The sequence below is a fragment of the Pangasianodon hypophthalmus genome, chromosome 14 (assembly GCF_027358585.1).
Source record: "Pangasianodon hypophthalmus isolate fPanHyp1 chromosome 14, fPanHyp1.pri, whole genome shotgun sequence".
Classification (NCBI taxonomy): domain Eukaryota; kingdom Metazoa; phylum Chordata; class Actinopteri; order Siluriformes; family Pangasiidae; genus Pangasianodon; species Pangasianodon hypophthalmus.
In genome coordinates, this window is record NC_069723.1 from 19,747,504 (window position 1) to 19,769,554 (window position 22,051).

A 22,051-nucleotide genomic window follows, 5' to 3' on the forward strand; every position below is an offset into this window, starting at 1 on the left:
AAAATTGAATTGAATGTTAGCTAGCATTCTACCCAACAGTGTAGACTAGTTCAGAAACTGATTGTCGCCTCGCGTTACTCGCCTGAGTTATTCGCTCAAGTTGAATCACTTTCAACTCGTCGCGTCTTCCGACTGACCTTGTATGTAATCACGCCGTGCAAAAAGTCAGCTTCACGTTGTGTCTGAACAGAGCTTTAGTCATAGTTGCTCAGGATAGTCAGCATATCCAGAATTTGAAGTTAGAACACTAACCCCAACAATTTTTAAATTTAGAAACACAGGAAAACAGTAAATCCATTATAGTTTTCATGTGAAGACTATTTTGGTGAAGTTATCAACTGTTCACTGATAGAGACTTGACTGCAAAACTTTTCATGGCAATTGCAGTCCTAAAGCTATAAAAGCAAATGTAGTCCTAAGCCATTGTAGCAAGACTGTTCATATCAATTGCAGTCCAAAGCCATCTTAATGTTTTTTAAGTGGTACCATCCTCAGTAATCTCATTGATCTTTAGGGTGTCCATGTGGGGCCATCCTCAGCAATAGCGAGTGATTTCCAAGTGATGAGAACTCCAACAAGAAGTACAGCATCAGGATGGATCAGGCAGGTCCGAAGAGCAGAAAGGGTCAGGATTACTGCTATCTCTGGTAATATGATCATTAGGCACTACAAAGTTCAACACAGGATATACACAAGGAATAAAGGCTCATTAATGTCACTGTTGAAAGCAGGAGTGAAAATATCTGTAGAATGTTTGGGTTAATTAAAAGACTGTGTGATTTTGAACAGCTGTGTCCAATAAAAAATCTAGAGATTTGAACAGGGATATGGGTTTTCTACTGTGGACCAGAAGGGCAACTTTAAAAATAATGAAGTCAACTTTAAATAAAAAAGAGTCAACGTTGAATAAAAGAAGATATTAAATAAAAATAATTAACTTTAAAAATAATGCGTCAATTTATATAGTCAACTTTAAATAAGTCAACTTTAAAGAAAAAGAGACAATTTAAATAAAAGAAGTAAATATTGATTAAAAAGAGTCAACTTTAAATGAAAAAAGAGTCACCTTTAAACAAAAGAAGTCAACGTTAAATAAAAAGAGTCAACTTTAAATAAAAGCTGCCAAAAAAAAAATAATAATAATAAGAGCGTGCTCTCTTTCTGGGATAAGTTGCAAGCTAAATGCTAAAGCTAACTCTCAAGGCACTAACATGGCCACCATTAGCTGCGAGCCTAGCATGGAATCTACAGTTAATTTTAATGCAATTTTCACTAAATATGTTACTGGATACAGTTATAAGTTAAATATTATTTAAATATGATAATGGGATAATGTGTCAATCAGGTCTTATTATAGTCCTATATGATATAATCCTATACTGTATAAGCCTGTACCTTTATACAGCATGTGATAACGTATAATCCTATACTGTATATATATTTTTATTTAAAAAAAAAATTTGACTTCATTATTTTTAAAGTTGACTCGTTTTATTTAATGTTGACTCTTATTTGTAGGTACCTTGCCCTTCTGCCCAACCATAGTCATCTGACTAATAGTTTGATGTGGTTTGTAGTTCATTGGTTAGCTGAAGATAATGGGAAGTGTAAGTTCATGGTTTCAGCTAAGATGGGCAGACAGAGACATGACACAGTAAATATATGTCTGAAATAGTAGCATTAAAGAAATAATAAAAATGCTAAAAGTTAGCAGCATTAAACAAGGACCTAAGGAAAGTCTTGCTTTTGTATTGAATATTTTTTACAGTAATAATCTGTTAGCAAATAATTATTCAATAATTATTCAACAACAACAATAACAACATTAATAATAATAATAATCATCATCATCATCATCATCATGTAATTCAATTAGGTTATGCAGCCATATATTTATTTGAAAGGAGACTCCTGTGGAATTGAATTGTGGACTGGTTTGTTAACAAAGTATAATTTAGATGTTTAACCAGGAGCACCTGGTATAATGGGTTTAGCAGGGCTAAGCCCCCTGTCTTTCAAAGTTAAAACAGCATCAATATATGGTTTCATTATTGGCATCCACATTCACGTGTATTATTTTCTGTTAAGAAAATCTTTAACATGGATTATTTTAGATTTTTGCGGAATGAACCAATATAGCACCGCTAACAGCCAAAAGAAAAATACACAGAATTGTATAAGGAAGTGAAGCTGGGGCTGATTCCTTTCTAGCCCATACTATAGATTCATGCAGCCTATCTGTGACAGTCATGTCAGGTGAATAAACACCCCCAATATTTTAACTCCATTTAGGCTGATGTTTTTCAGTCGGCTTTGCTGACACATCCATAACACATCCTCAGCACTGATTAGGAAGGCACTTATGCAGTACAATCATGGGTGCAATGAACTCTAACAAGGTGAATTATTTATTCTATCATCCATTTTTATCTCAAAATGCCTTTGCTGGAGGAATTAAAAATAGACTGACTAAGCACACATTGTCCAATGTACAAGATACAGAAAAGGACAGATGACAGAACCATAAGTTTAATGCTTGCTTGCTTGCTTATTTATTTATTTATTTATTTATTTATTCATTGATTCATTCATTCATTCATTCATTCATTTATTTATTTATAAATCACAAATGCAGCTGCCTACCGGCCTTCAAGTATGTGTATAATAATTTGCCCCACATCATTATTATTATGCATTAGTATTATTATCGATTAGACCACATGATTTAATTAACGCTCAACCCTAATAGTTTCATCGCCAAGCTATTGATAGATATTACATGTTAGCCCACTCATCTAAGCCACCAGCCATAACTGTGATTAACATATTTTATGGGAGAAGATGATTTTTGGTTTGAGAGATCAATATTATTGAGGGTTGCAATTTAGTACATCTACGTTAATCACAGCCCAGTGGTTTTCTACTATGCTTTAATGATGCTCTAATTTAAATGCCAATCTTTGTCATTTGGCACCAGTCCAACAAAAAATGTCACTAGAGGTGTGTCGAATAACATGGTGAGCTTACACACACTTTAATTTTCAACATTAAAATTTAGCTTCTTACATAAATCTCAGGAGCTGTTGTGCAAACCTGCATTTCATGCTAGTCATGTGACATGTACACTGTCTTTTAGATAAATAAATTGGCCTGGCGCAGAGACACATTTACTGATGCTATGTCAGTTACCAAAAACACCTTGTAAAGGTATGGAGAGTATGCATAATGTCTAAATGTCTACTGGTAATTTACATCATTGGCATTGGCATTTGGAATCTAAACTTAACAGCACAATCTATTTAAAATCAAGATAAAGGGAATATAACAATATTTTAACAATTCATTTTCTATTGTATAACAATATTGTATAACAGTATTTTAATTTACAAGGCAACTGTATTCAAATTAACAGTGTACATCATACTTTATGATGCTGGCATATATCTGCATTAAATCTGAAATTTTCTCTTTAAGGACATCATATCATGTCAGCTGGAAACATGACATTTGTGAAGGACTTTTTCATTGTTGGTTTTCCTGGACTTCATCCTAAGTACTATGTCCTTGTATCTACAGTTATGTTCTTAGTTTATGTGTGCACTTTAATAGGGAATGGAATTTTTCTTCTTTTGTTTGCAACAAAAAAAAGTCTCCATAAACCCATGTATTATATTTATATAAGTCTTGTGTTGTCTGATGTGTTGTTCAGTACAAGCACCTTGCCAAAGATCATTGCTAGATATTGGTTCCAAGATGGGACCATTTCTTTTGCAGCTTGTTTTTTTCAGATGTACTTAGTGCATTATTTTGGTACAGTCAATTCATACACACTAGCCGTAATGGCAATAGATCGATATATAGCAATTTGCTACCCATTTCGTTACTATACTATTATGTCAAATAGAAATATATTAATTCTGTCCACAGCAGTCTGGATTTTTGCTCATTCTTGCGTTATAATGATGGTTGTTCGGGCTTACCCCCTCCCTTATTGTGGAGCCAACACCATTTTACACTGCTATTGTGATCATGTATCTATTACCCGACTTGCATGCACTGACAGGACTCCATATAGTTTTCCGGCTTTTGTTTATGCCATGGTAGTATTGCTGGGATCTCTTGCCATTATTGTGGTCTCATATTCCTTCATTATTTTAGCTGTCCTACAAATATCAAGTACACAGGGGCGGCTAAAGACTTTCTCTACATGTAGTTCTCAACTCATTATAATTGCACTCTTTTTCTTACCAAGGTGTTTTAATTACTTGGCTGCCTATGTAGGTATCCTATTTAATGCTGACTTGCAAATAGCCCTCATCATGCTGTATAGCCTTTTACCTCCAATGATAAATCCTTTACTGTATAGTCTAAAAACAGAAGAAGTTAAGAAGATCTTTATAAGAAAATTTAAAAAAGGTGAAGTTAGCTTGACCTAATTTGTCAGATCTTGAAATATATTATTATACATATGGACTGTGCTATTATGTTCCTGTGTTTGTATTGCAATTACATCTACACATGATGTCTGACTTCAGCAGATTGTAATCAAAAGTTGAATGATTTGAGTACTGAGAAGAAATCCCAAAATCTGTTAAAGCATATATATCAATGGCTACTTTGAAATGGGCAGGTAAAGAAACACAGTATCTTGTCATGATCATACAACAAAGGATTAAATCTCAAAGGTTGAATTTATTTTGCACAAGGTGGACAAGGCCTAGTATTTTCCATGCTTTAACATACCTAATTCAATTTACTCTAAGCATGAAAAGTTTGGGTGTTTTTCATCCTAAAACAAATTTGATGATAATATACTGTATTTCCTTTATTGATTCTGTTTAAATTAAAGTATGCATGTTGAGAGCATATGGGATAAAAGCAATACAATTTGTGCACAAACAAATGTTTAATCCTTTAACCTTAGATAAAATAAAACATAATTATATCTTTCTATAAGAGTATTTTGACAGTATTCTATATTCCTATTCTTGCATTGTTTTAGCTTCCCAGTGAATTTTAAACACATATGACCTGTGAAGTGTTTCCTCCACTCATAATAATCTCCCTCTTCTACCTCTATTTGCAAATCTTCACTGTCATGTTGAAGAGCCTGCTCTCTCTCAAGATCAATCCCTTAAGAACAGAAGATATAAAGATTTTTCGATTAGATAAATTAATAAAATGACCAAGTTAGCTTGGCTCTGAAGAGGATATAATCTGGGTTTTTTTTTTTTTTTTTGTGTAGTGTGGACATAGTCTACATATGATGCCTTTTTTTTAATACTAACATTCGGATTAAATATAGAAAACACAGTCTCATGTCCACAGTCTGAAGCTATCTCAGATCATTACCTCATCTCATTTAAAATGTGTATTAATCATAGTATATGCACCTTGCCTCGTCACCGTGTCAAGCGTACGTTCATGTCAACAACTGTACAGAGTTTTATCAGTAATCTCCCAGATTTATCAACCATGATTGGATCACTGTTTGATCCCAAAGAACTTGACCAGGCAACTGAATGTTTAAAATCAACGTTCTCCAACTCGCTAGATAAGGTAGCTCCACTTAAAAGAAAAATAATTAGGGAGAAAAAGCTAGTACCCTGGTATAGTGATCACACACAAACTTTAAAACTGACCACTCGAAAACTAGAACGTAAATGGCGTCAAACTAAATTGGTAGTATTTCAAATAGCATGGAAGGAGAGCCTTTTGAGCTATAAGAAAGCTCTTAGTGCTGCTAGATCAATGTATCTCTCCACCCTAATTGAAGATAACAGAAATAATCCTAGATTCTTATTTAATACTGTAGCAAAATTAACTAGGAATAAGCCCACAACAGAAACACACACACAATCATTATATAGCAGCGATGACTTCATTAATTTTTTCAATGGTAAAATTGAAAATATCAGGCTAGAAATTCAGACTATTAATTTAAAACCGGACAGTTTTATAACTAACCCTGTAGATGATGATATAATAATATTAGATAAACAACTACAACACTTTACTCCCCTTGAAGAGACTGAACTAATTTCACTAATTTCATCATCAAAATCATCAACCTGTATGCTAGATCCTTTACCTACTTGTTTCCTCAAACAGATACAGTCAGGTCCATAAATATTGGGACAGTGACACAGTTTTGGTAATTTTTCCTCTGTACACCACCACAGTGGATTTGAAATGAAGCAGTCAAGATGTGACTGAAGCGTAGACTTTCAGCTTTAATTCAAGGGGTTTAACAAAAATATTGCATTAACTGTTTAGGAGTTACAGCCAAATGGAGTTCCTCCATTTTCACAGGCTCAAAAGTAATGGGACAATTGACTGATAAGCAGTTTCATGGCCAGCTGTGGCCTGTTTCCTCCTTATATCATGATAAATTAAGGAGATTAAAGGTCTGGAGCTGATTCCAAGTGTTGAATTTGCATTTGGTAGCTGTTCATGGGAACTCTCAATATGCTGTCCAAAGAGGTGTTGATGCAAGTGAAGGAGGCCATCATTAGGCTGAAAAAGCAAAACAGACCTATCAGAGAGATAGCAGAAACTTTAGGAGGGCCAAATCAACAATTTGGTACATTCTTAAAAAGAAGGAATGCACTGGTGAGCTCAGCAACACCAAAAGGCCCGGGAGACCACAGAAAACAACTAAAGTGGATGATTGCAGAATTCTTTTCTTATTGAAGAACAACCCCTTCACAACATCTAGCCAAGTCAGGAACACTCTGGAGGAGGTAGGCCTATCATTGTCAAAGTCTACAATCAAGAGCCACCTTCATGAATGTAAATACATACGGTTTACCTCAAGATGCAAACCGCTGGTAACACTCAAGAACACAAAGGCCAGATTAGACTTTGCTAAAAAACCTCTAAAAAAAGCCTGACCAGTTCTGATGCAAGATTAACTTGTACCAGAATGATGGGAAGAGAAAAGTATGGAGAAGGAAAGGAAGGGCTCATGATCCAAAGCAAACCACATCATCCGTCAAACATGTGGAGGCACTGTTATGGCATGGGCATGTTTGGCTGCCAATGGAACTGGGTCACTGGGGTTTATTGATAATGTGACTGTTGATAGAAGTAGCAGGATGAATTCTGAAGTGTACAGAGCTATACTTTCTGCTCAGATTCAGTCAAATGCTGCAAAACTGATAGGACAGTGCTTCACAGCACAGATGGATAACAACCCAAAACATACTGTGAAAGCAGCCCAAGAGCTTAGAAATTAAATGTTCTTAAATGGCCGAGTCAGTCACCTGACCTCAACCCAACTGAGCTGCTTTTCACTTACTGAAGACAAATCTGAAGGCAGAATGACCCACAAACAAGCAGCAACTGAAGATGGCTGCAGTAAAGACCTGGCAAATCATCTCAAGGGAGGAAACTCAGCATTTGGTGATGTCCATGGGGTCCAGACTTCAGGTAGTCATTGACTGCAAAGGATTTATCTCCAAGTAATAAAAATAATCCTAATATTTATGATTATATTAGTTTGTCCCATTACTTTTGAGCCTGTGAAAATGGAGGAACTCTGTAAAAAATGGCTGTAATTCCTAAACGGTTAATGCAATATTTTTGTTAAACCGCTTGAATTAAAGCTGAAAGTCTACGCTTCAGTCACATCTTGACTGCTTCATTTCAAATTCACTGTGGTGGTGTACAGAGGCAAAATTACGAAAACTGTGTCACTGTCCCAATATTTATGGACCTGACTGTAATTCCTGAAACAATCAAACCTCTTTTAAAGATAATCAATTCTTCCCTTAGCATTGGCTATGTACCTAAATCTTTTAAATTAGCAGTTATCAAGCCCTTGATTAAAAAAACCTGACCTTGACCCCTGTCAGCTGTCTAACTATAGACCAATATCAATCCTCCCCTTTATCTCCAAGGTCCTAGAAAAGGTTGTAGCACAGCAGCTATGCTCATACTTACATAGGAATAACATTCATGAAATGTATCAGTCAGGATTTAGGCCTCATCATAGCACAGAGACAGCACTGGTAAAAGTTGTAAATGACTTACTACTGGCCTCTGATCAGGGTTGTGTCTCCTTGCTGGCGCTGCTTGACCTTAGTGCAGCTTTTGATACCATCGATCATGCTATTCTCCTCGATAGACTAGAAAATGTAGTAGGCATTAAGGGAACAGCCCTTTCCTGGCTCAGGTCTTATTTGACTGATCGTTATCAGTTTGTAAACGTAAATGGTGACTTCTCTTCTCATACTAAGGTAAAGTTTGGTGTCCCGCAAGGCTCTGTTTTAGGCCCACTGCTCTTTTCTCTACATATGCTACCTCTGGGCAAAATTATCCGTAAGCATGGTATTAGCTTCCACAAACAGTTGTTTGTTTCAGCAAAGCCAAATGACAGACACCAGCTTAATAAAGTTGAGGAATGTGTAAAAGACATTAGAAACTGGATGCTTATTAGCTTTCTCTTACTTAATTCTGACAAGACAGAAGTGCTTGTACTAGGACCACATGTAGTTAGAAGTAAGCTTTCTGATTACATAATAACTCTGGATGACCTTTCTGTTTCATCATCTACAGCAGGAAAAGACCTTGGTGTGATTATCGACTCTAGTCTTTCTTTTGAAGCTCATGTAGATAATATAACTAGGATTGCTTTCTTTCATCTCAGAAATATTGCTAAAATAAGAAATATATTGTCACTACACGATGCAGAAAAATTAGTTCATGCTTTTGTTACCTCTAGGTTGGATTATTGTAATGCCTTACTGTCTGGATGTTCCAGTAGATGCATAAACAAGCTCCAGTTAGTCCAGAATGCAGCAGCGAGAGTCCTTACTAGAACCAGAAGATAGGACCACATCACCCTAATCTTATCCACACTGCAATGGCTCCCAATCATCGTATTGATTCGTATTGATTATAAAATACTACTATTGACCTATAAAACACTAAATGGTCTCGCGCAACAGTACCTGAGCGAACTTTTGGTCTTTTATGATCCGCCACGCCTATTCAGATCAAAAGGTGCAGGCTATTTGTTGGTACCTCGAATAATGAAGGCTACAGCTGGGGGTAGAGCTTTCTCTTACAAAGCCCCACAGTTATGGAACAGCCTTCCACTTAGTGTTCGGAGCTCAGACACAGTCTCAGTGTTTAAGTCTAGGTTGAAAACATATTTGTTTAGTCAAGCCTTTTGTGAATAGTTTTCTTAGGTACAGGGGCAGGTCTGGAGGGTTTCACAGGCATAGAGTGTTGTGGTGAACTGGGATGTTTGGACGCTGTCGCCCCCCCCACTCTCACACGTTCACTCAGGTTTGTCGACGGTGGAGTGGCTGGCTGCCTTATGTCCCAGGGTGCCCTCATGTCTGTGTTAGCTTCTGGCTCTCCCTTTTAGTTATGCTGTCATAGCTAGTCTTGCCGGAGTCCCTGCTTGCACTCTGCATGCAAAGTACATCGTGCTTAACCATTAGAGGACAAAAGCTCACCTAACAATCTCTTCCTTTCTCTCCATCTCTCTCTCTCCCTGACTCTCTGTCGAGCTACACGTGCTACTTCTGAGATGCAAGTGATGCCAGTGATCCTGACCCCTTCTGCTCCTCCTCGCTGCCTGACCCATCCTGATGCCCTACTTCTGGTTGGAGTTCTCATCGGTTGAGTTCGCTCGCTGCTGCTGGGGGAGGCCCCATATGGACTGCCTGAGGAACTGTTTGGATTGCTGGGGATGGCGCCACCTGGGGGCTGTGGAGATGGCATGGGGATCACATATGGGGAGCTGTACAGTAATGGCTTGGGACTGCGATTGCTGTAGTGGCTTTGGGGCTGCAGTTGCCACAAGCAGCTACGTACTCAGGACTCCATCAGTGGACAGTGGATAGATTTTAACCAGCTGGACTTCTTGCAAAAACTATGATGAATTTATTGGTTGCACAATTGCACTATTTGTCCATATAGTACACAATAATAGAAGGGATTTATTTATAATCGCACTATCCATTGCACCCAGATGAGGATGCGTTCCCTTTTGAGCCTGGTTCCTCTCAAGGTTTCTTCCTCATATCATCACAGGGAGTTTTTCCTTGCCATCGTCGCCACTGGCTTGCTCATTAGGGATAAATTCACAGTGATAAATTCAAATATTTACAATATATTTTTGTGAATCCATTTATTTCTGTAAAGCTGCTTTGTGACAATGTCCATTGTTAAAAGCGCTATACAAATAAAATTGAATTGAATTGAATGCCTATTTCCAGCAAGCAATGTTCAAAAAGAATGACTGGATAGTAAAATTAATATATTATATATCTACAGTCATGTCCATAAGTATTTGGACAGTCACACAATTTTCATAATTTTGCCTCTGTACACCACCACAATGGATTTGAAATGAAGCAATCAAGATGTGATTGAAGTGTAGACTTTCAGCTTTAATTCAAGGGTTTTAACAAAATTGCATAGTCCCTCCATTTTCACAGGCTCAAAAGGAATTGGACATACTAACATAATCATAAATATTAGGATTATTTTTAATACTTGTATGCAAATCCTTTGCAGTCAGTGACTGCCTGAAGTCTGGAATCCCTGGACATCATCAAATGCTGAGTTAACTCCACGCCCCCCCCACCCCCCACCCCAATGGGATTGAGGTCAGGTGAGTGACTAGGCCATTTTAGAAAATTCCATTTCATTGGAAGCATTCATTGGAAACATTCCAAGCTCTTGCGTTGCTTTCATGGTACGTTTGGGTCATTATCCAGCTGTACTGTGAAACTTTGTCCTATCATTTTTGCAGCATTTGACTAAATCTGAGCAGAATATATAGCTTTATACATTTCAGAATTCAGCTACTTCTATCAGCAGTTACATCATCAATAAACACCAGTGATCCATTTCCACTGGCAGCCATACATGCCTATGCCATAACACTGCCTCCAAATGTTTGACAGACGATGTGGTATGCTCTGGATGGTCCGTTCCTGTCTTTCTTTATACTTCTCTTTTCCCATCTTTTTTTCTCAATTTAATCTTCTCTTCCTGAGTTAATCTTGCATCAGAACTGGTCAAGCTTTTTTTGAAGTTTTTTTTTCAGCAAAGTCTAATTTGGCCTTTCTGTTCTTGAGTATTACCAGTGGTTTGCATCTTGAGGTAAAACGTTTGTATTTACAATCATGAAGGCGTCTCTTGATCAAGATGGCGCCGCACATGGCAGCCTCGGTTTGTTGTTCCTTGGTACTTGTACTATTTTTATTTGTTTGTCCTGTCTTAAGCAACTTTTTTCCGATCAGCTTTACAAGAAACGAACTGCTGGACATCAGAAATTGCGCACCAAATAACTTTTTGCCGAAGTTTGAGCATTCAGACGTTTTACTAGACATTTTAGTCGGAGGAGCTGCGATCATATACAAACGAGGGAAGCGCGCTAGTGCGCTCGTGAAATTCCGACAGCTGCCGAGCATTTATCTGGCGAAACTCCGATCCCTAGCAAATAAATCAGATGAACTACAACTCCTCACCCGCACAAACAAGGACTTTTTAAACTCTGCTGCGCTTTGCTTCACGGAAACCTGGCTGAACGGAGCCATCCCGGACAGCGCGCTTCATCTAACGGGCTTCCAGCTGTTCAGAGCGGATCGTGTCACAGAGTCGTCGGGGAAAACGACAGGCGGTGGATTATGTTTTTATATCAATGAAGGCTGGTGTACAGACGTGACAGTTTTGAAGAAGATGTGCTGCCCAGATTTAGAAGCTCTCTTTATTAACTGTAAGCTTTTTTATTCGCCGTCGGAGTTTTCTTCGTTTATTCTGGTGAGTGTGTACATTCCTCCTGATGCGCAAGTGAGCACGGCGCTAGAACTGTTGGCCAATCAGATCACACACACAGAGCAGCGTTACTCGGGCTCTTTCATCTTTCATTGTCGGTGATTTTAATAAAGCTAATCTCACCAGCGAACTGCCTAAATACAGACAGCACATCACATGCCCCACCAGGGACAGCAATATACTGGACCATTGCTACACTATTTTAAGGATGCATACCATTCTGTCCCCCGAGCAGCCCTGGGACTCTCTGATCACTGTTTGGTTCATCTTCTACTGGCTTACAAGCAGAAACTTAAATCTGCTAAGACTGTAGTAAAAACTGTAAAGAGATGGACTACTGAAGCAGAGTGGGACCTACAAGCCTGCTTGGACTGCACTGATTGGAGTGTTTTTGAGGCTGCAGCTACTGATCTGGATGAGCTCACTGAAACCGTGACGTCCTACATCAGTTTCTGTGAGGACGTGTGTTCCCACCAGGACTTATTTAACATTTAACAACAACAAACCTTGGTTCAGTGCAAAACTCAAACAGCTTCGCCAGGCCAAAGAGGACGCCTATAGAAGTGTGTACAAGCCTTTGTCCCAACAGGCCAGATACATACTAAATAGGGAGATAAGAGTGGAAAAGCAAAACTACTCTGAAAAACTGAAAAAACAGCTTTCAAGTAATGACTCTACATCAGTGTGGAAAGGCCTGAAAGCCATCACCAGCTACAAGACCCCATACCCCAGCACTGAGGCCAATCAACAACTGGCTGAAGAGCTGAACGAGTTCTACTGTAGGTTTGAAAAGCCTGGTCTGACACCCCACACCCGCTCTGACCGTCTCACAACACAGCCATCAACACCCTCCCCGTCGCTCCCCCCTACTGTTTCTCAGCATGCACTCAAGATCTGTGAAGGTGATGTACACGAAGTCTTCAGGAAACAGAAGATAAAGAAAGCCAAAGGCCCAGATGGTGCCTCAAAGCCTGTGCTGTCCAGCTATCATCCATCTTCACATTGATCTTCAACAGATCACTGGAGCTGTGTGAAGTCCCCTCCTGCTTCAAACGCTCGAACATCATCCCTGTACCCAAGAAACCAAATATCACAGGACTAAATGACTACAGACCTGTTGCTTTAACTTCTGTGGTCATGAAGTCATTTGAGAGGCTGGTGTTGGCCTACGTGAAGGACATTACTGGACCCCCTGCAGTTTGCTTTCCGAGCAAACAGGTCTGTGGATGATGCAGTCAATATGGGATTGCACTACATCCTCCAACATCTGAACAAACCTGGGACTTATGCAAGGATCCTGTTTGTGGACTTCAGCTCCGCTTTCAACACCATCATCCCAGATACCCTTCTGAATAAACTGACACAGCTCTCTGTACCCACCTCCATCTGTCAGTGGATCACCAGCTTCCTGACAGACAGGCAGCAGCTAGTGAGGCTGGGAAAATTCACATCCAACACCTGCACCATCAGCACTGGAGCTCCTCAGGGCTGCGCTCTCTCCCCACTGCTTTTCTCCCTATACACAAATGACTGCACCTATAAAGACCACTCTGTCAAACTACTGATGTTTGCAGATGACACTACACTCATTGGTCTCATCCAGGATGGCGATCAGTCTGCTTACAGACAAGAAGTTGAGCAGCTGGCTGTCTGGTGCAGTCACAACAACCTGGAGCTGAACACGCTCAAAACTGTGGAGATGATAGAAACCCCCCTGCTCTCCTCCTTCTCACCATCAATGGACAGCACTGTGGCTGCTGTGGAGTCATTCAAGTTCCTGGGCACAACCATCTCTCAGGACCTGAAGTGGGACATTCACATTGACTCCATTGTGAAAAAGGCCCCGCAGAGGTTGTTCTTCCTTCATCAACTGAAAAAGCTCAACCTGCCACAGGCGCAGATGACACAGTTTTACTCAGCTGTTATTGAGTCGGTTCTGTGCTCTGTGCAGCAGAAAGGATCATTGGTGTGCACCTGCCCAACCTTCAGACTTGTACAACTCCAGAGTGAAGAAACAGGCAGCTAACATCATCACAGACCCCTCTCACCCCAGCCACAACCTGTTTGCACTTCTCTCTTCAGGCAGACGTTACAGATCTCTGTGCACTAGAACATCTAGGCATAAAAACAGTTTTTCCCCCACGCCATCTCCAGCTTAAACAGCTAACACAGGAATCATTACCTGTGTTTTTTGTAATTAATTTCTGTAATTCATCCTCCATCTCTAATTACTGCCTCTTTCTCAAGTATTATGTAAATACATATGCATATCTCTTTATTTTTACAGCTGTATATAGAGTAAATAATGCATAAATCTGTACATAAATCTTCTGTTCCAGATTCATATTCCTTGTGTGTCTGTGCACACACTTGGCGAATAAAGCTAATTCTGATTCTGACTGTAGACTTTGACATTGATACACCTATCTCCTCCAAAGTGTTCTTGACTTGGCTAGATGTTGTGAAGGGGTTTTTCTTCAACAAGGAAGCAATTCTGTGATCATCCATCATGTTTTCCCTGGCCTTCCAGGCCTTTTGTTATTGCTGAGCTCACCAGTGCATTCCTTCCTTTGAAGAATGTACCAAATGGTTCATTTGGCTACTCCTAAAGTTTCTACTATCTCTCCTTCACTTGCATCAATATCTCTTGGGACTGCATATTGACAGTTCCCATGAACAGCTACCAAAGGCAAATTCAATGCTTGGAATCAACTCCAGACCTTTTATGTCCTTAATTCGTCATGACATAATGGGGAAACAAGTCAGATATGGCCATGAAACTGCTTATCAGTCAATGGTCCAATTACTTTTGAGACTGTGAAAATGGAGGGACTTTAAAAAATGGCTGTAATTCCTAAATGATTAATGCAATATTTTTTGTTAAACCCCTTGAATTAAAGCTGAAAGTCTACACTCCAATCACATCTTGATTGTGTCATTTCAAATCCATTATGGTGGTGTACAGTGGCAAAATTACGAAAATTGTGCCACTGACCAAATACTTATGGACTTGACTGTATATAGCATAACTGAGGGTTTATTTAAATTTACTTATTTTGAAATTTATGAATTTATGTAATTTATGTATTATTGTCACATTGATTTTGCCTAAATCAATTTCCCAAAGTTTCTAAGGTTTAGATCTGCTTTCTGTGTTTGTTTTTTTTTTTTGTTTTTTTTTTAGGGGACAGAATGCTGTTCCAGATTGCTCTGACTCACTTACACCTTGGATATATGTGTGCCACTCAGATTTTGCTGTGACTGAATTTTGACAAACAACCAGGCATGACAATTTTGGGATTTTCTGCCTATATCATATTTTGACTAATCACCTAGAAGAAACCATCAGTATGTTTAACCAAAATGACCTGGAAATGTTTTTATTCACTTTCTTATCTTGCCCACAATATACTTCTGCAAAGTTCTCAAATGTTTAAAATAAACAGCACCACTGGCACTTATTTTGGTCTCTCCTGTGTGTGTTCAGCCCCTCGCAGCCCTGAGTTGCTACAATACTATTAGTATTAATAGTAATAGTATTAAGAAGCAAGGCAGGGGCTGATTTCTTTCTAGCCAAGAGTTTAGATTCATGTAGCCTTTCAGTGACATCTGATGCCACTGCTTCTGTATGTGCTTGTAAAATCATGCATCAAGTATAAACCAGACTTTGCAAGATTTGCAGGTAGACTGGTAAGTTGATGCAAGGAATATACTTTTGGTTTTTAGTCATTTACATTCACACATGTCTGCTATTAACATAATATAATGTTCGAATATTACATATTATAAATCTTGAATTTAGGGGAAAAAAAATGTTGGTGGTCACGGCATGGGGTTGGAGAAGCTTCCTAATGTCTAATTGGGGTCATTTGCCCAAAAAGTTTGGGAACTGCTGGACTAAGTTAACATTGTCCAAAGTACAAGTTCCACAATAGGAAAGATGACAGAAGCATAGGTTTAGTGGAGTTTTTTGGTTGTTCACATGAAGGAATTAAACTTTTTGTTTACCAAGTTCGGTATTTGGATGAAACATGGCATGAACCCAGTAGAATAGTGAAACAGGAAATACAAAGCAGAAGTGCAGCTGCCATCCTTTCTTCAAGTGTGTGTATAATAATTTTCCCCACATTATTCTTATTATGCCATCGATAAGACCTTGTGACATAATGCACTGCTCAACCCTAATAGTTTATTTATCGATAGAGCTATATTTGATAGACATTTGATTTTAGCCAGTCATCTAATATTACTAGCAGCCATCAGAATGTTTAACAGATTTTAGGAGAGTGGATGTTTTTGTGGTTTGAGAGGTCAATAAAATTGGGTTTTACAATCTAGCACAGGTTAATCACAGTCCAGTGATTTCTGTTTATACTCTAATTTAATAGGCAAAAAAGGACTGTTCATCATCTTTATCATTTTGCAACATTCCAAAAAATGGACTAGAGGTATGATAACACAGTAAGCTTATTCAAACTATAATTTTTGATATTAAAATTTAGTTTCTAACATATTTCAGGAGCTTTCAATGTTTTCTTTCTAGTCACATGACATGTACAATGTCACTTATTAAATAAATTGCCCTGGAGCACAGACCGTTCCTAATGTGTCTAGGGTTAGTTACCAACACTCTATAAAGGTATGGAGAGAATGCATAATTTCATAATGTCTTTTGGTATAATATGATTCCCATTTAATTTGGAAACTATAGGTATCACGATCTATCTAAAATGGAAATGTAATGATATATTTAAAAAATTATTTTTATTTTATAACCATTTAATTTATAAAATATAATTTTATTCATATACATTGTGTACATCATGCTTTATAATACTATATCTGCATTAAATCTGAAATATTCTCTTTAATGATATCAGGTCATGTCAGGTGGAAACATGACATTTGTGAAGGACTTTTTCATTGTTGGTTTTCCTGGACTTCATCCTAACTACTATGTCCTTGTATCTGCAGTTATGTTCTTAGTTTATTTGTGCACCTTGATAGGGAATGGGAATTTTCTTCTTTTGTTTGCAACAAACAAAAGTCTCCATAAACCCATGTATTGTATTTATATAAGTCTTGTGTTGTCTGATGTGTTGTTTAGTACATGCACCTTACCAAAGATCATTGCTAGATATTGGTTCCAAGATGGGACCATTTCTTTTGCAGCTTGTTTTTTTCAGATGTACTTAGTGCATTACTTTGGTGTGGTCAATTCATACACACTAGCCGTAATGGCAATAGATCGATATATAGCAGTCTCTTTCCCATTTCATTACTATACTCTTATGTCCAATAGAAATATATTAATTCTGAGCCTAGTGGTCTGGGTTTTTGCTCATCCAAGCAGTATAATGATGGTTGTTCGGGCTTACCCCCTCCCTTATTGTGGAGCCAACACCATTTTACACTGCTATTGTGATCACGTATCTATTACCCGACTTGCATGCACTGACAGGACTCCATATAGTTTTCCAGCTTTTGTTTATGCTATGGTAGTATTGCTGGGATCTCTTGCCATTATTGTGGTCTCATATTCCTTCATTATTTTAGCTGTCCTACAAATATCAAGTACACAGGGGCGGCTAAAGACTTTCTCCACATGTAGTTCTCAACTCATTATAATTGCACTCTTCTTCTTACCAAGATGCTTTAATTACTTGGCTGCCAATATAGGTATTACATTTAATGCTGATTTGCAAATAGCCATCATTATGCTGTATAGCCTGCTGCCTCCAATGATCAATCCTTTACTCTATAGTCTAAAAACAGAAGAAGTTAAGAAGATCTTTATAAGAAAATTTAAAAAAGGCCACGTAAGCTTGACCTAATTTGTCAGATCTTGAAATATATTATTATACATATGGACTGTGCTATTGTGTTTCTGTGTTTGTATTGTAATTGGATCTACACATGATTCCTGACTTCAGCAGATACTAGTAAAACATTTGAATGTTTTGAGTACTCAGGAGAAAATCTAAAATCTGTTAACACGTATATAGTGAAATTACAGTATGTTTGTTGAGCCCTCATGAGATTCAAACACACCAATTATTAATAAAAAATTGTGCACAAAATATAGTTTGTAAAAAATATTTTCAGTACTTCAAATGTTTATTCCTTTAGCTTTAAAAAAATAAAACATAAAAATTCTATCTTTCTGTAAGGGTATTTTGACTTTATTCTATATTGCTATTTTTGCATTGTTTTAGCTGTCCTGTGAATTTAAACACACATGAACAGTCAAGTCTTTCTTCTACTCATCATAATCTCACCAATCTTCTACCTGTACTTGCAAATCGTCATTTTCATGTTGAAGAGCCTGAATGCTCCCTCTCAAGATTAATCCCTTAAGAACAGAAGATGTAAAAATATTTTGACTAGAGGAATAAATAAAAAGACCAAGTTAGTTTGTCCCTGAAATGTATATAATCTGGGTCTTTGTGAAGTGTGGACATAGTCTATATATGATGCCTATTTCCAGCAAATAGTATTTTAAAAAAATTGTATGATTAGATATAATATAATTTATCTATTTTAAATTTACATACTATGGAATGGAATTGTCATACCCAGATCCATTGCCGAAGCAGGAGCACCTGCTCCTGACTCCATTCAGAATCAAGTCCGGACATATTCACACACACATGAACTCAAACTCACCTGTTTCTTGTTTTGCCTCAGTTATGTTCTCTACTCAACCAAAATTTATGTTCTTTGCTAGGTTTTGATGTCTGAGCAATATTTACCCACTGGTTTAGACCATCTGCTTTTTCTGTCTTTCTTTATTCTGTTTGTCCCCTGTTTGCCTGACTGTTGCCTGGTTTTGACTTTTCTGACTTTTAATAAAATTATGTTCACACTTACATCCATCTACTTCTGATCTGTGACAGTGATCAAGTTAAATCTGGGTTGATCATTGACATAGTATCATGATTTATTACCATGTAGATTATTTCAATAACAAACAATTTCTTTTCTTCTGACATCCAAGTCAAATCACCCTGGGCTTTTTGGATAATATTATGTTTAAAGCAGTGAGGGAAAATAAAAAGACTGTTTGGTTTAGTGATGTATTTATCGTATTATTACATTGAAATGTAATTACAAGCAAATACTTATACAGTATATTATTGAACAGTCATTACAGACCTAGGGTTACCTTTGAAGTAACTCCCTGAATCTAACATTTTAATGTTACAAAAGTAACCTTGGGTTAAATAATCCTCTTAGTGCTCAAAACATTGTCAAAAAATGTTTAGAAATATGCAGGGGCTAAAGTGGAATTTGGAAGGTGGTCAAACTCTTACAGTGATTTGGGAGGAGGTTAAGTTCTGATTCCATCTCATGCCACATGTAGAAAAAAATATTACAGAATTGCTACAAATTAAAAAATCAGACTCCATCCTAGTGTATGTGCCTCATGGGAGTGGGGTGAGGGGTATTGCTGCAAATAAGTTGGTACATCAATCGTAATAACATGGAAAGCAAATTAATTTACTTCTGGTGGCGCCACGCGAGTGGCTGCATGTTACAGGGGCTCCCACTTACTTTTGAGTTTTTTTCTTATATTCTTGAGTTTCACATATTTTTATTATCTTTCTTCGTCACTTTTTATTTTCTTTTTTTTACGTAACTTTGGACTATGGGGACCAAGGTAGTGTTGTCTATCTTGGTAATCTTTATATTTTTTGCACTGTTTGAAACTGTGTCGTCATGCAATCACAGCTCCATTGTTTACAGTAAGGATTAGCTGCTAGTACTCCGTAACACAGCGGTGTTGCCCCAGGAGAGACCCGACATCCCTCATGAGCTGAGGAGGAGGAAAAGGGGTAGCCAAGCCGGAGCTCGATGCCAGGCCAAGAGGAGACGATACAGACCTGTCTTCCCGTCGATCATCATGGGGAATGTAAGATCTCTCCCCAATAAGATGGCACCAAAGGGAATACCAGCAGTGTATTATCATGCTGTTTACTGAGACGTGGCTAACCAAGCTAACTCCGGACACGAATGCAACTTTGGATGGGCTCCACCTGGTGAGGGCAGACAGGACGAAGCAGAGCGGTAAGAGGAAAGGAGGAGTGCTGGCAGTATTTGTAAAAAACCGAAGGTGTAATGCTAGGCATATCACTGTGAAGGAACAAATCTGCTGTAAGGACATTGAGCTGTTAACCATTAGCTTGTGGCCATACTATCTACCGAGGTAATTCTCGAATGTTATCGTGGTGGCTGCGTATGTTCCCCCCTCTGCTAACGCTGATGCGTCCTGTGATGTCCTCCACTTGGTCATAAGCAGGCTACAGACACAGCACCCACAGGCCTTCTTTCTTATCTCTGGGGACTTCAATCATGCCTCTCCTTCCCACATGCTGCCCACTTTTAGTCAGTATGTCACCTGCCCTTCCAGAGACAATAAAATACTGGACTTATTATATGCCAACACCAAGGAGGCATACAGCTCTTCACCCCTCCCCCCCTTGGAAGATCGGATCACAACCTAGTTCGCCTCCTGCCTGTATACAAACCCATTGTGCACAGGGAACCAGCGGTCAGTGGGGAGGACACTGACAGTCTTACACACTGTATAATGGACTATATAAATTTCTGTGTGGAGAACACTGTACCCACCAGGACTGTACAGTGTTTCTCCAATAACAAACCCTGGATTACTCCTGCTATAAAGACACTAACTCAAGGAGAAAAAGAGGGCCTTTAAAGCAGGAAACAAAGAAGAACTGAGGGCCATACAGAAGGAGCTGAGGAGGAAGATCAGGGAGGGCAAAGACTGCTACAGGAGGAAGATGGAGGATAAGCTGCAACTGAATAATATCAGCGGAGTCTGGAAAGGACTAAAAACTATCTCAGGCCACAATAAAACTCCCAGGCCATGGGGGATAGGAAGTGGGTGAATGATCTGAACCTTTTCTTCAATAGGTTTGATCAGTCACTTGCTCCTCCCCCCACCCAGCCATCTCAGCTGTGCCCGAACTTCTCTGTTCTCGCAGCAGTCTGCCCCACTCCCACCCCTAGCCTCTCCAGGACTTCTAGCTCACAGCCACCTCCCTCAGTCACTTCCACCATAACCCCATCCTCCACACCTTCTGTCACAACTCCACCCCCCACACCCACACCCTCCAGCACACAGTCCCCCTGCTCTAGCATGTCCCTCACTACAGACCAGGTGAGAGCTGCTCTCAGGAAAATAAAGGCAAGGAAGGCTGCTGGTCCTGATGGCATCAGTGCTAGGCTCCTCAAGTCCTGTGCGGACCAGCTATGTGGGATAGTGGAGTTCATCTTCACTATGAGCCTGAAACTGGGGAGAGTGCCACAGCTGTGGAAAACATCCTGTGTGGTTCTGGTGTCAAAGATGCCACACCACAAGGACTTCAACAGCTACAGGCCAGTGGCTCTGACATCCCACCTGATGAAGACTCTGGAGAGGGTGGTCCTTTGCATCTCCACCATCTGGTGAGCCCATCAATGGATTCTTCTTCCTGCACAGGGCCCTCTCTCACCTGGACAAGCTTGGGAGCATTGTGAGAATCATGTTTTTTGATTTTTCCAGTGCTTTCAAAATTATACAGCCTGCACGTCTGGGAGACAAGCTGGAACACACAGCTGTGGACCAGCACCTTGCATCCTGGATCCTGGACTACCTTACCAACCGTCCACAGTATTTCAGGGCTCAGAACTGTGTGACTGACATGGTAGTCTGCAGTACAGTTCTCTGATGACTCTGCAATCATTGGGCTCATAACTGGGGAGGATGACACAGAGTACAGAGAATTTATCCAGGACTTTGTAGTCTAATGCCAGCGGAACTGCCTCCAGATCAATGGCAGCAAGACCAAAGAGTTGGTGGTGGATTTTTGCAGACACAGACACTTCCCTCCGACACCGGCGAACATCCAGGGAATGGACATTGAGATAGTGGACTCATATAAGTACCTGGGTGCTCACCTCAACAAAAAAATGGACTGGACGGACAAGTCCACTGCACTCTACAACAAAGGACAGAGCAGATTGTACCTGCTGAGGAGACTTAGGTCTTTTGGAGTGCAGGGAGCACTTCTCAAGACTTTTTTTGACTCTGTGGTGGCATTTGCTATCTTTTATGGGGTTGTCTGGTGGGGCAGTGGCATCTCTGCTGCAGACAGGGAGAGGCTGGATAAAATCATAAAGAGGGCCAGCTCTGTTGTGGGATGCACTCTGGACCCAGTGCAGGTGGTGGGAGAAAGTAGGATGATGG

General features: G+C 39.2%; 2 protein-coding genes across 2 annotated transcripts; both read left to right on the forward strand.

Moving 5' to 3' along the window:
- Nucleotides 1–3,485: 3,485 nt before the first annotated feature.
- Nucleotides 3,486–4,838, forward strand: LOC128320263 (olfactory receptor 2AT4-like). Its single transcript, XM_053239965.1, has one exon. It carries the CDS (start codon nt 3,486–3,488, stop codon nt 4,434–4,436), a length of 951 nt encoding a protein of 316 aa, XP_053095940.1. The 3' UTR covers nt 4,437–4,838.
- Nucleotides 4,839–16,682: 11,844 nt separating this feature from the next.
- Nucleotides 16,683–21,761, forward strand: LOC128320262 (olfactory receptor 2AT4-like). Its single transcript, XM_053239964.1, has 2 exons — nt 16,683–17,579; nt 20,984–21,761. Exons 1-2 carry the CDS (start codon nt 16,683–16,685, stop codon nt 21,272–21,274), a joined length of 1,188 nt encoding a protein of 395 aa, XP_053095939.1. The 3' UTR covers nt 21,275–21,761.
- Nucleotides 21,762–22,051: the final 290 nt, after the last annotated feature.

Excerpts from the sequence above, each read along its gene's own strand:
- LOC128320263 (XM_053239965.1), top strand. The coding sequence starts at position 3,486 with ATGTCAGCTGGAAACATGACATTTGTGAAGGACTTTTTCATTGTTGGT.
- LOC128320262 (XM_053239964.1), top strand. The coding sequence starts at position 16,683 with ATGTCAGGTGGAAACATGACATTTGTGAAGGACTTTTTCATTGTTGGT. Across the intron at positions 17,580-20,983 it reads ATAGTCTAAAAACAGAAGAA|GTGAGAGCTGCTCTCAGGAA; the intron begins GTTAAGAAGATC and ends ACTACAGACCAG.